At 40.9% G+C, this 12,101-nt stretch overlaps 1 protein-coding gene and 1 non-coding gene across 4 annotated transcripts; one reads left to right on the top strand and one right to left on the bottom strand.

The window, feature by feature from the left end:
- Positions 1–583: 583 nt before the first annotated feature.
- On the bottom strand, positions 584–10,831 carry cby1 (chibby 1, beta catenin antagonist). 3 transcript variants are annotated; one of them, XM_014178887.3, is made up of 6 exons: positions 10,626–10,820; positions 10,349–10,485; positions 10,013–10,119; positions 9,218–9,323; positions 8,973–9,085; positions 584–1,030 (listed from the first exon to the last, which is right to left on the bottom strand). In XM_014178887.3, the coding sequence occupies exons 3-6, from the start codon at positions 10,088–10,090 to the stop codon at positions 950–952; spliced, it is 378 nt and encodes a 125-aa protein (XP_014034362.1). In that variant the 5' UTR covers positions 10,091–10,119; positions 10,349–10,485; positions 10,626–10,820; the 3' UTR covers positions 584–949.
- A 62-nt stretch (positions 10,832–10,893) lies between these two features.
- Positions 10,894–10,966, top strand: trnar-ccu (transfer RNA arginine (anticodon CCU)). The gene has a single exon. It is a non-coding gene; the product is annotated as a tRNA-Arg (tRNA).
- Positions 10,967–12,101: the final 1,135 nt, after the last annotated feature.

The following is a 12,101-nucleotide window of genomic DNA, read 5'->3' as shown; positions in this document are numbered from 1 at the left end:
GACATGGCCAAATAGGACAGATATAACCCCACCCACTTTGCCAAAGCACAGCCCACTGTTGTATATACCCGATGTATTCAGCGCATGTGACAAATAACATTTGATTTGACATTGTTAAACACATGGCAAAAACATTACAGGAATGTTACAGTAAAGAATTTTAGCTGAATAATAGTCTGCAATATATGCAGTATGTATAATAAAATAAACTGCTGGAGACATCTGCTATCATCACTGAAACCAGCTTGTTTTTCAGCTACATAATTAAATAGCCTACCTCTAACGACATTCTTCACATTCAGCATCTGGTGTAACAATATTGTAGTAGTTACATTGTAATAACAATCTTACCTGACCTGTGACAGAAAACCACAGGGATCCAAGAGATGGTAGAAATATCCAGAGATACAGTTCTGAAGATGGAGACCTGTTGAATTTGTGACCTCCACAATCTGTGGATTTCACCCCCCCCCCCCCCCCCACCCCATTCTTGCCAGTTTCCATCAGACGTTGGTCTAAGCTCGCATTAGTATGGGCACTTGCATACTAATACAGACATGTATGCAAACAAAACATAACTACATTTCATAAAGTAAAAACCTTTTAATAAAGTAGAAAGGATATGAAAACAAATATTCAAATACACACAGCTGCCAAAACCATACACACACAGGACGTTGAATATAAATCCTAGTATTCTAAAATAGTTCAGCACTGATACGATAATGCTTACAAAAGTTAATGAATCAAAGAAATTCATTTTTATAAAAGGATAGGGCACATTTAAACTCTCATACCTTCAATGATTTAAAATCCATATAACGATAAATCAAATTTTACAGTACAGTTGGTCACTAACACTGCCATCCCTTATCTATACCCTTCCTTATTCCTCTTAATTCATTCCTTTTCAAGTGTCACTGGGAACCCGTCTTCAGTTTTCTATTCATCACTTCTTCCTTCGACTGTAATTTTTCACCTCCTCCAGTTCCTTCTCCATCAGGTGAGACTCTGCAGTGGTTTCTGACAACTTAAGGGAAAGGAAATCAGTTACTAATATTCTAATATTCTAAGCCGTTCTTTATATTTTTAACTAAGTTAACATGGAATTGTTTTAAGATGGTCATAACATGGATCATTTAGCTATTGGATTTAGAATTTTAGGACCCCTTTAAGGTAATTATTTTTTTTATAATTTGATAAAATATTGAATTTGGCCTTTACTACTATAGCCAAAATAAACACATTTAATAACACATTCATAAATGGCAAAAAAGACAAACACCGCTGTAGCTCTGCCACTTTTCACCGCAGATGCGGAAGGGCGACATTGGCGGATGCGGTGGATTGAGACTCAGCCAATGCAAACTGACAGATTTTGATGGGGATTTTTGTATTATGTTCATTAGATTGACGCACGGGTGCATCAATATAGTCTCAAGGAAAAAGGGAGTGTAGCCCTTATTTCTCACTGCCAAAAACACATATCATTTTAACTTAAGAGCACCCCAAGAAAACATTACCAAATTAAACTCTTAAATCAATTGTTATAATATTATAATGTGGCGGGCGAATTGGGCGTCTACTCGTCCCTCTGCAGGGCACATTTCATCCCTGAAAACTTCCACAGCTATCAACAATGGAAGGAGTGCTGAAGCAAGAAGTTGCTTCTCAAAGTGGATGCTGTCCCTTCCATCATGTGGCGTCTAAAGCATCTCAAACAGCCAGCACCACCAGCAGCGCCCAAGCATTATCATGGGCTTCAGTGAGCATGTAAGTCAACCTGGTAAGTGAAAGAGTTAGCTTGCTACCTCTATGCTAATGTTTGCTTGCTATAGTGCATTTAGCTCACAGCTTTCATCTAAATAACAATGATTCAAATTGTTTAATAGTCACATGTACAGGGTTGCAGGTAGCCTAGCTGTTAAGAACGTTGAGCCAGTAACCGAAAGGTCATTGGTTTGAATCCCAGAGCCGACTAGGTGAACAATCTGTCGATGTGCCTTTGAGCAAGGCATTTAACCATCATTGCTCCTGTAAGTCGCTCTGGATAAGAGTGTCTGCTAAATGACTAAAATGTAAATGTGATTGCAGGGTACAGTGAAAATCTTAGGCTTCGAGCTCCTGCAATGTTTTATCGGAGCTTGAGGCGAGGCGCCCTCTGTCGGTGCCATCTTAGCCAAGATAAAAACTAACCAAATGTAGACATGTCTGCCAGCTGTTGGTCGCTAACTGCTGATGCTGTCATACTATAGATAGTACAAGCCAATGGGAAAGAGTAGTGTTGGTGATTGTGGGGGCTGCACGTTGCGATAATTTGACCATTTTGTGGCTCCAGGGGAGTTTTCTATAAAGCCTGCCGATTGTGGGTTCATCCGAAATGTCATTTTGGAGATGCCCCAGAGCCATGCCTTCTCTGGAGGGGTGGATTGTGGATTTTGCTCATTGGGAAAGTAATTGTTTTAAATCTTAGGATTAATGTTGTCACAGTTACTTCTTGTTGAAGAGGCAGCTGCTAACATTAGTTTGCTATAGCTAGCTATCCTCTTCCTCCATTTCTGAATGAATTTGGGCTATTTGTTTTCCGCTAGCAAAATAAGTGAGCTATATTTTGTTAGTGTACTGCAATATGTCGATAACACAGCTTAGTTTGACACTGGTATGGGCTAGTAAATATCCTAAACCTAGCCAGCTAGACATGAAGCTAAAACCAGGGAGAGTGAGGAGAGAATTCACTTTCTGCTTCATCTGCTGCTGGCTAGCTAACCTTCACTCAAATACATATTTCCACATATAATTTATGAAATAATATTTTTATTCTATAAAGATTGTAATTTAGTCAATATGTTGTGAATATTGTAGAAAAGTTTTCCACACTAAAAAGTGAAGTGCCACTTACAGTTTATCATGTACAGTGCATTCAAAAAGTATTCAGACCCCTTGACTTTTTCCACACTGTTACATTACAACATTCTAAAAATGATTAAAAATATTTTCCCCCTCAATCTATACACAATACCCCATAATGACAATGCGAAAACAGGTTAATAGAAATTTTTGCACATTTATTACAAATAAAAAAATGGAAATAATCACATTTACTTAAGTATTTAGACCCTTTATTCAGTACTTTGTTGAAGCACCTTTGGCAGCGATTACAGCCTCGAGTCTTCTTGGGTATGACGCTACAAGCTTGGCACACCTGTATTTGGGGAGTTTCTCCCCATTATTCTCTGCAGATCCTCTTAAACTCTGTCAGGTTGGATGGGGAGCGTCGCTATACAGCTATTTTCAGGTCTCTCCAGAGATGTTCGATCGGCTTCAAGTCCGGGCTCTGGCTGGGCCACTCAAGGACATTCAGAGACTTGTCCCGAAGCCACTCCTGCGTTGTCTTGGCTGTGTGCTTAGGGTTGTTGTCCTGTTGGAAGGTGAACCTTCGCCCCCGTCGGAGGTCTTGAGCGCTCTGGAGCAGGTTTTCATCAAGGATCTCTCTGTACATCTTTCCTTCGATCCTGACTAGTCTCCCAGTCCCTGCCGCTGAAAAACCCCACAGCATGATGCTTTAACCACCATGCTTCACCGTCGGGATGGTGCCAGGTTTCCTCCAGATGTGACGCTTGGCATTCAGGCAAAATAGTTCAATCTTGGTTTCATTAGACCAGAGAATCTTGTTTCTCATGTTCTGAGAGTCCTTTAGGTGCCAGTGGGCTGTCATGTGCCTTTTAATGAAGAGTGGCTTCCGTCTGGCCAGGCTACCATAACGGCTTGATTGGTGGAGTGCTGCAGACATGGTTGTCCTTCTGGAAGGTTCTCCCATCTCCGCAAAGGAACTCTGGAGCTCTGTCAGCTCTCTGACCAAGGCCCTTCTCCCCCGATTGCTCAGTTTGGCGGGTGGACAGCTCTAGAAAGAGTCTTGGTGGTTCCAAACTTCTTCCATTTAAGAATGGAGGCCACTGTGTTCTTGGGTACCTTCAATGCGGCAGACATGTTTTGGTACCCTTCCCCAGATCTGTGCCTAGACACAATCCTGTCTCGGAGCTCTACGGACCATTCCTTCAACCTCATGGCTTGGTTTTGCTCTGACATGCACTGTCAACTGTGGTACCTTATATATACACACAGGTGTGTGCCTTTTCAAATCATGTCTAATCAATTGAATTTACCACAGGTGGACTCCAAGGATGATCAATGGAAACAGGATGCACCGGACCTCAATTGAGTCTCATAGCAAAGTGTCTGAATACTGTAAATGTTTTTTTTTTAATTTATACATTTGCAAAACATTCTAAAAACCTGTTTTCACTTCGTCAACATGGGGTATTGTGTGTAGATTGATGAGGGAAAACATTTATTTAATCCCTTTTAGAGTAAGGCTGTAATGTAACAAAATGTGGGAAAAGTGAAGGGGTCTAAATACTTTCCGAATTTAGACTCCTTAATATTAGCTCATATACAGCACCAACAACATAAATATCTGTTATGGTCCATTATCTGCTACCTGGACATTAAAGGCTCCTATAAATATCTCTAATGGCCTATACTCCGAGTTGCTATTCACTATTTTGCCACCGTGGGGGGAAACATGGGGGAGTTCTCATTAGGGGCATCATTTGGGTATGGCATACCCTAGCTCAATACCAAAAATGTAAAGTAGGCAACAACAAAAAATACAAAAATATGAGAATAAATCATTCCAATCCTGATTAAAATCCAACGGCTGATAAGCGTACTGGGTGCTGGATTTACTGAGTGGCTGGCTTTAGGACCATGCAGAGCATCGCGTGATGGCTCCGACAGAGATGGTTGCCTCGCTTCAAATTCTTAGGAAACTATGCAGTATTTGGTTTTTTTACGTAAACTCAGCAAAAAGAGAGAACGCCCCTTTTTCAGGACCCTGTCTTTCAAAGATATTTCATAAAAATCCATATAACTTCACAGATCTACAGGGAGGAGGTGAGGGCACTCGGAGTGTGGTGTCAGGAAAACAACCTCTCACTCAACGGCAACAAAACAAAGGAGATGATCGTGGACTTCAGGAAACCGCAGAGGGAGCACCCCCATCCACATCGACGGGACAGCAGTGGAGAAGGTGGAAAGTTTTAAATTCCTAGGCGTACACATAAAAGACAAACTGAAATGGTCCACCCACACAGTCAGGAGGCTGAAGAAATTTGGCTTGCCACCCAAAACCCTCACAAACTTTTACAGATGCACAATCGAGAGCATCCTGTCGGGCTGTATCACAGCCTGGTACGGCAACTGCACCACCCTCAACAGCAAGCCTCTCCAGAGGGTGGTGCGGTCTGCACGCATCACTGGGGGCAAACTACCTGCCCTCCATGACACCTACAGCACCCGATGTCACAGGAAGGCCAAAAAGATCATCAAGGACATCAACCACCTGAGCCACTGCCTGTTCACCCCACTATCATCCAGAAGGCGAAGTCAGAACAGGTGCATCAAAGCAGGGACCGAGAGATTGAAAAACAGCTTCGATCTCAAGGCCATCAGACAGCTAAACAGCCATCACTAACTCAGAGGGTGCTGCCTACTTTGAGACCCAATCACTGGCCACTTTAATAAATGGATCACTAATCACTTCATACAATGCCACTAAATAATGCCACTTTAATAATGTTTGCATATCTTACATTACTCATACCACATTTATATACTGTATTTTATACCATCTATTGTACCTTGCCTATGCCACTCGGCCATCGCTCATCCATATACTTATACGTACATATTCTCATTCACCCGTTTAGATTTGTGTGTATTAGGTTGTTGTTGGGGAATTGTTAGATATTACTGCACTGTCGGAACTAGAAGCAAAAGCATTGCGCTACACTCGCATTAACATCTGCTAACTAATGTGTATGTGACAAATACAATTTGAAAGCAGCTGCGCCTTTTGTCTCACTTTTAGAAAGCAGAAACCTTGCCCGTTTGCCTTGCTATAACAAATGTGCATTGTCATGCAGTGACAGAATGATAGGCCTAATTCAGATAATGAAAATCATTAATGATTTCTTAGTTGGGCTAACTTTTTTTGAACTTCTTGCTGTTGACCTACTTCATCATCATCATCCTCATCCTCTGCCTGCATCCCTAATCCCTACCCACCGCTCACTCCATCAATCTTGGTTGTTCATCTTTCTAAATTAAAATGTGATATTCTTACAGATCAATCCGGCTGGCAAGATCATTAAACATTGCTAAGTTATTTAGCTGTAGTGTGGATTTATGGCAGTTTTTCTAAATATAAATCAGCACCCAGATATTGTATTGCCTACGCAGTAGTTGAACTATCAGACTAGCTGGCAGGTGGAAAAATCTGCGCGAGCCACCCCCTCGTTGGATACTGTTACAATGAATATTGTCTGAGCTGCCTTGTTGATACAACGCTTCAATATTCACTGAATGTTTCTCTTCCCTGGCGAATAATGCAGACAGGAAAATTAAAACATTTGGGGGAAGCGCATGAGACAACGGCAGTCATAGTACACTTTATGCACTGTTCCACAAGGGTGGCTTCATATACAGTAGTTTATAGCAGGGGGTCGGTAACCTTTCTCATGTGGAGTGCCAATTTACAATTGATCCTACCATTTCTAAAGATTTGCGAGCCACGTATGATTTAAATATAGGCCTACGCATTGTAAGCTACTTAACTGTGCCCAAAAAATGTCTAACTGCCCACAAACTAAATAATGATATAGCTGGTTACTAGTCAGAGGCGCCATCCATTCAGCACCAAGCCACGGAGCTCCACTATGCCTACCTGTACTGAGGCGCTGAATCTTTGCCAAGATATGCCACACCTGTCAGGTAGATGGATTGTCAAAGAAGCCAATTAAACAGCGTGATCATTACACAGATGCACCTTGTGCTTGGAACAATAAAAGGCCACTCTAAAATGTGCAGTTTTGTCACACAGCACAATGCCACAGATGTCTTAAGTTTCAATGTCACATGCACAAGTACAGTGAAATGACTTTCTTGCAAACTCAAAACCCAAAAATGCAATAATCAATAACAATGTAATACTAGAAATAAAAAAGAAATATGAAAAACACAATGAGTAAGTAAGCATACAATATACAGGGTCAGTTCCAATACCATATTTACAATGTGCAGGGATGCTGGTGTGATGGAGGTAGATATGTATAGGGGTAAGATGACAAGGCATCAGGATATAAGATAAACAGAGTAGCAGCAGCTTGCATGTGAGTGGGTGACTCTACACATTCGCACACCAATGATCACACCTGTCAGGTGGATGGATTATCTTGACAAAGGAGAAATGCTCACTAACACGAATGTAAACAAACTTGTGCACCAAATTTGAGAGAAATAAGCTATTTGTGCGTATGGACCATTTCTGGGATCTTTTATTTCAGCACTTGAAACATGGGACCTGGGCATAAAATGTACTTTTTGGTCCACCAGCCACTGTGGCAAGTAGATTTTTTTAAAATCTACCAGACACTCAGATTTTTTACCAGCCAAAATATTTTTGTTCTGCTAAAATTACACCAACACACACAAAAAAAAAACAGATGAGCATGCTCTGTAATGTTTCTTAAACAAATGCATTACTAGTAAGAAGTAGTGTGGTATATTGTTTAATTTCATGTTTTGTGAGTCTTAACCAAAATATCACAGATGAGACAAAAATGTTCAGGTTACCGTGCTAACTTGACTTAAGTCATTTTTGTGCTGGTGAGATTGAGTCTACCTAGTAGAAGTCTTCTCTTCCCAACAGTTTACACTCTAACATGGAAAAACAACCTAGCTTGTGAACGAAACAATGTAAATAGGCAAAAAAGCCAACGACAAAGTCTCTCTTCAGTAGACTTTCATTTCAAGTAAATTAGACCAACTTTTAAGCCTGTGCGCAGCTTTTAACATGTGCACAGCCCCCAGCCAGACAATGTTGGCAAAGGGTGGCTACTTTGAAGAAACTCAAATATAAAATATATTTTGTTTTGTTTGACACTTTTTTGGGTTACTACATGATTCCACATGTGTTATTTAATAGTTTTGATGTCTTCACTATTATTCTACAATGTAGAAAATAGTAAAAAATTAAGAAAAACCCTTGAATGAGTAGGCGTATCCAAACTTTTGACTGGTACTGTATGTATATATATATATTTTTTCCCCCTTCTCTCTATTCTTCTTACATAATTAGCCCAGAACGATTTTTGCGTTATTACATACAGCTGGAAAGAACTTTTGGATATCAGAGAGGCGGTAACTCACCAGCATTCCGACCAGAAATACGACTTTCCAGAATTAGATCCTTTGTTTATACCCCCCAATTTGTCCCTTTAACTGGTCCAAGACGTCGCCGGCGGAGAAGAGGTATTCAGAGTGGACTTCTAGTCCGACTCAGGAGGCATGCATACCATCCACCATTTCCGATTATATTACTCGCCAATGTTCAGTCCCTGGACAATAAAGTATACGGGCTCAGGGTGATTTGATTTGACCACCCTCCAACGTGGCTGGTGAAATAGACATCTTACCTGCCAATGGCAAAATTTTAGGCCCTGCATTGGACCAACACTTTACATGTTGCATTTATATTTTTGTTCAGTGTACTTAAAAAAACACTTCAACCAGTAAAATGGCTCTTTGGCTAGCTTTGCTACAGCCTATTTCAATGAGTGTTCACATTCTAACATAGAATGCTGCATTCAAATAGGTATAGGTATTTCGCAACGATCACAAACAAATATAATCTTAACGGTTGTTCAAGCAATAATCAAAACAACATTGTAAGCCAACTTTGTTTAAGTAATAACTAAGTAAATCTGGGCTATGGTGAATGGGCGCAGACAGTGAATGGCAGTTGTTTCCCCCCAACGTGTCTGTTGTACTTGTTTATGACGTGAATAGTGACTGAGGATAAAAAAAGGGAGTCCCTTTTTCAATCTGCAACTGTATGGCTGATGATAACTCACCATGTCCAACAGGAGGTCAATCTTCAGCCTCAGTAGGTTGTTCTCCTCTTCAAGCTGTAAGTTCCTCTTTTTTAGTCTCTGCACCTCCTTCCCTGATGCATTCCCTCCTGACTCTGGGGGCAAGAAACAAAACACATGAAGAAAAACAAAAAGGAAATACCAGTGGGGATCAGATAGATCAGATGTCTTACAGTAGCAGTGCAGACAATGCTGCTTTCTACTGCATTTAAGAGAAGATCAGTTACCTGCAATCCATTGTCCCTCTTCAAATTTCAAGCTCTGCCCCCCGATGTTCATTACAGGGGCTCCATATTCAAGACCCAGCTCTATTTCCCTCGTAGACCGATCCAACTAGACCCAACAAATGACCCAACGAAGGGGTGATTAATTACACAGACTAACTTCAGATAACCGACAACAGATGCACATAGAGCTCCACAGTGGAGGTGTCATAATACCTAGAAAATCTATCGATCAAACAGGGAAATGGTTCCAATCGTTTTCCACCATTCATTTCTTCCCATAGGGGATTTTAGAAACAGTTCAAATAAGGGCTGTGTTTCGTGTAGGCTTACCCTGTCATGAGGTTTTTATAACCTTGTAAATATTTATCGGACAATGTTACTTGTATCAATATATTCAGGTCTATTTAGTCTCAGATTTGAGGGGGTAAATACAGTCGAATATATTGTTAAGTCACTTTGTCCTTATTTTAAATGTTTCTAAAATCTCCTACGGGAAAAATGAATTGTGGAAAAACGATTGGAACCATTTCCGTATTTGATTGCTAGGTTATGGGTATTATGACATACTGTGGTGTAATACTCTATAACGGGGTTTCCTAAACTCAGTCCTGGCCCCGACCCCTACACAGTTGATTCAAATAACCAACTTATCATCCAGCTTGATTATTTGAATCAGCTGTATAGTGCTATGGCAAAAACACTAAACGTGGCCCCAGCCCAGGACCAAGTTTGGCAAACCCTGCTCTGGTACACAAGAATGTGTTTGCGGATCACAGGAAATTTTGATCAACTCACCGTGTGCAGATTGGAGAGAGAAACAGACTTGCGAGGAGGGGTCTTCTTTGGACTGAAGGTGTTGCCAAAAAACGGCATCTTCTTAATCAGCGGCGTTATAGATAGCTCTGAAGTGAGATAAATATAGATTGTGGAAGATTAATGTTGGATTCATAACTTCTTATTTTGCAGCTTTGGAAATAATCAAGTAGCGTTAACTAGCTACGTAACGCGTTAGCTATGACTAATAGCATTGCCAGCTAGCCAAGGCTACCAACAGCTAACGTTACGCCACTATCTTTGCTGTTTTGATGAAGTTTCTAGCTTAATCAGCTACTGCACAGCGCTAATATTTACCTTATTCCTTATCATTGGTTAGCAAAGGCTTCCCTTCTCTTTTTCGCCCAGCTAGGTGATTTTTAGCCGTTTTTTTTCACACATGCAGGTTACTGCGCAAGATCCATTTTGCCCCAACAGGGTAATAACGGAAGAATCTACAAATGGCAGCACAGCATTTGAGTTGGATGATATCAAATAATGATACAATGTTATGAAAGTTTACTTTAACTACATACAATTCGATTCTATATAATATGACCAAGTCTAGGTTTGATCCTTGTAATAATGTAAATACCTGATCAATACCCCTGCTGTTGAGTTTAAGTGGAATAGTCTGTCAATGTGAACGTATCACCATGGTGATAGCGTCACTTTGTGGTTATTTACAGAAAGCTTCGATCGAACTGTTTTCCCCGAGAAATAGTTTTCTGTGTGTCATTACTCGATTGTCTACAGTTTTATCACCGCATACAAAAAGTCGTTTCCGTCATTGTTACTATATTCTTCCTGGTTATCACAAATATTCATTTCATAAAGGCCTAACCCCGCCCATTTCACAACTAGCCCCAGTGGCCTAATGGATAAGGCACTGGCCTCCTAAGCCAGGGATTGTGGGTTCGAGTCCCATCTGGGGTGAATTGTTTTTGTCCATGGAATTGTTCAAAGCCGTGTCAACAAGTAAATACAATGCTTATTATCAACATGGCAAATGGCTTAAAAACGTACATTGATAATTTCAATCAAATTAACAATGTACTTACATATATATATATGCATATACTTCTCTCTATATATATATGCACACATTATGAATCTTGTCAAAACATTTACAAGGATTGTAGTTGGAAATGTATATCCAAAGTCATCCTACAAAGGATCAATTGATGATTCTCATGTAGCCTCATTGCTGACCACACCGCTCGCGGGGAGGGTTGCAAAATAAATATACACAAGTTATTCAATCATTGCACCCACACTGCTCGCGCGCCAAGGAGCGTTTGCTTTGCAAAGCGATAAAATAGAAGTCAGTTCTATTTGTGACGCTGTACGTGGTGCAAGTTCCGCCTCTCCCATCTCTGCGGCCGGTTTGGCTACGGTGTAACATGCTGAACAGATCACATGTGCGCATGCGTCCACGTGTACATGTTGATTTTGTCCACCCACACCAGACGGGATCAGGACATGCAGGTTGAAATATCAAAACAAACTCTGAACCAGCTATATAACTATATCTGAACCAACTCAGGTCCTGTATGTATCTAACTGACCCGCTCTGCCCTTTCTTCGCCATTTACCCGTTGTTGTCTTAGCTCTCCTGATCAACACCTGTGATTGCTTTATGCCTCTCTCTGTCAATATGCCTAGTCTACTGCTGTCTTGGCTAGTTTTTATTGCTTTATTTCACTGTAGAGCCCTCAGTCCCACTCAAATTGCCTTAGATAGCTATTTAGTCCCACCCCACACACCTATGTTAATTGATAACTCCAGAGACGAAACCTCTCATCATCACGCAATGCATAGGTTTACCTCCACTGTACTCACATCCTACCATACCCTTGTCTGTACATTATGCCTTGAATCTATTCTACCACGCCCAGAAATCGGCTCCTTTTATTCTCTGTCCCCAATGCACTAGACGAGCAGTTCTTATAGCCTTAACCCATACCCTTATCCTACTCCTCCTCTGATCCTCTGGTGATGTAGAGGTTAACCCAGGCCATGTAACCCCCAGTTCCATTCCTATTCCCCAGGCGCTATCATTTGTTGACTT

This window comes from Salmo salar, chromosome 28, assembly GCF_965601325.2.
Source record: "Salmo salar chromosome 28, fSalSal1, whole genome shotgun sequence".
Classification (NCBI taxonomy): Eukaryota; Metazoa; Chordata; class Actinopteri; order Salmoniformes; family Salmonidae; genus Salmo; species Salmo salar.
This window is presented reverse-complemented; position numbering and strand designations above follow the sequence as displayed.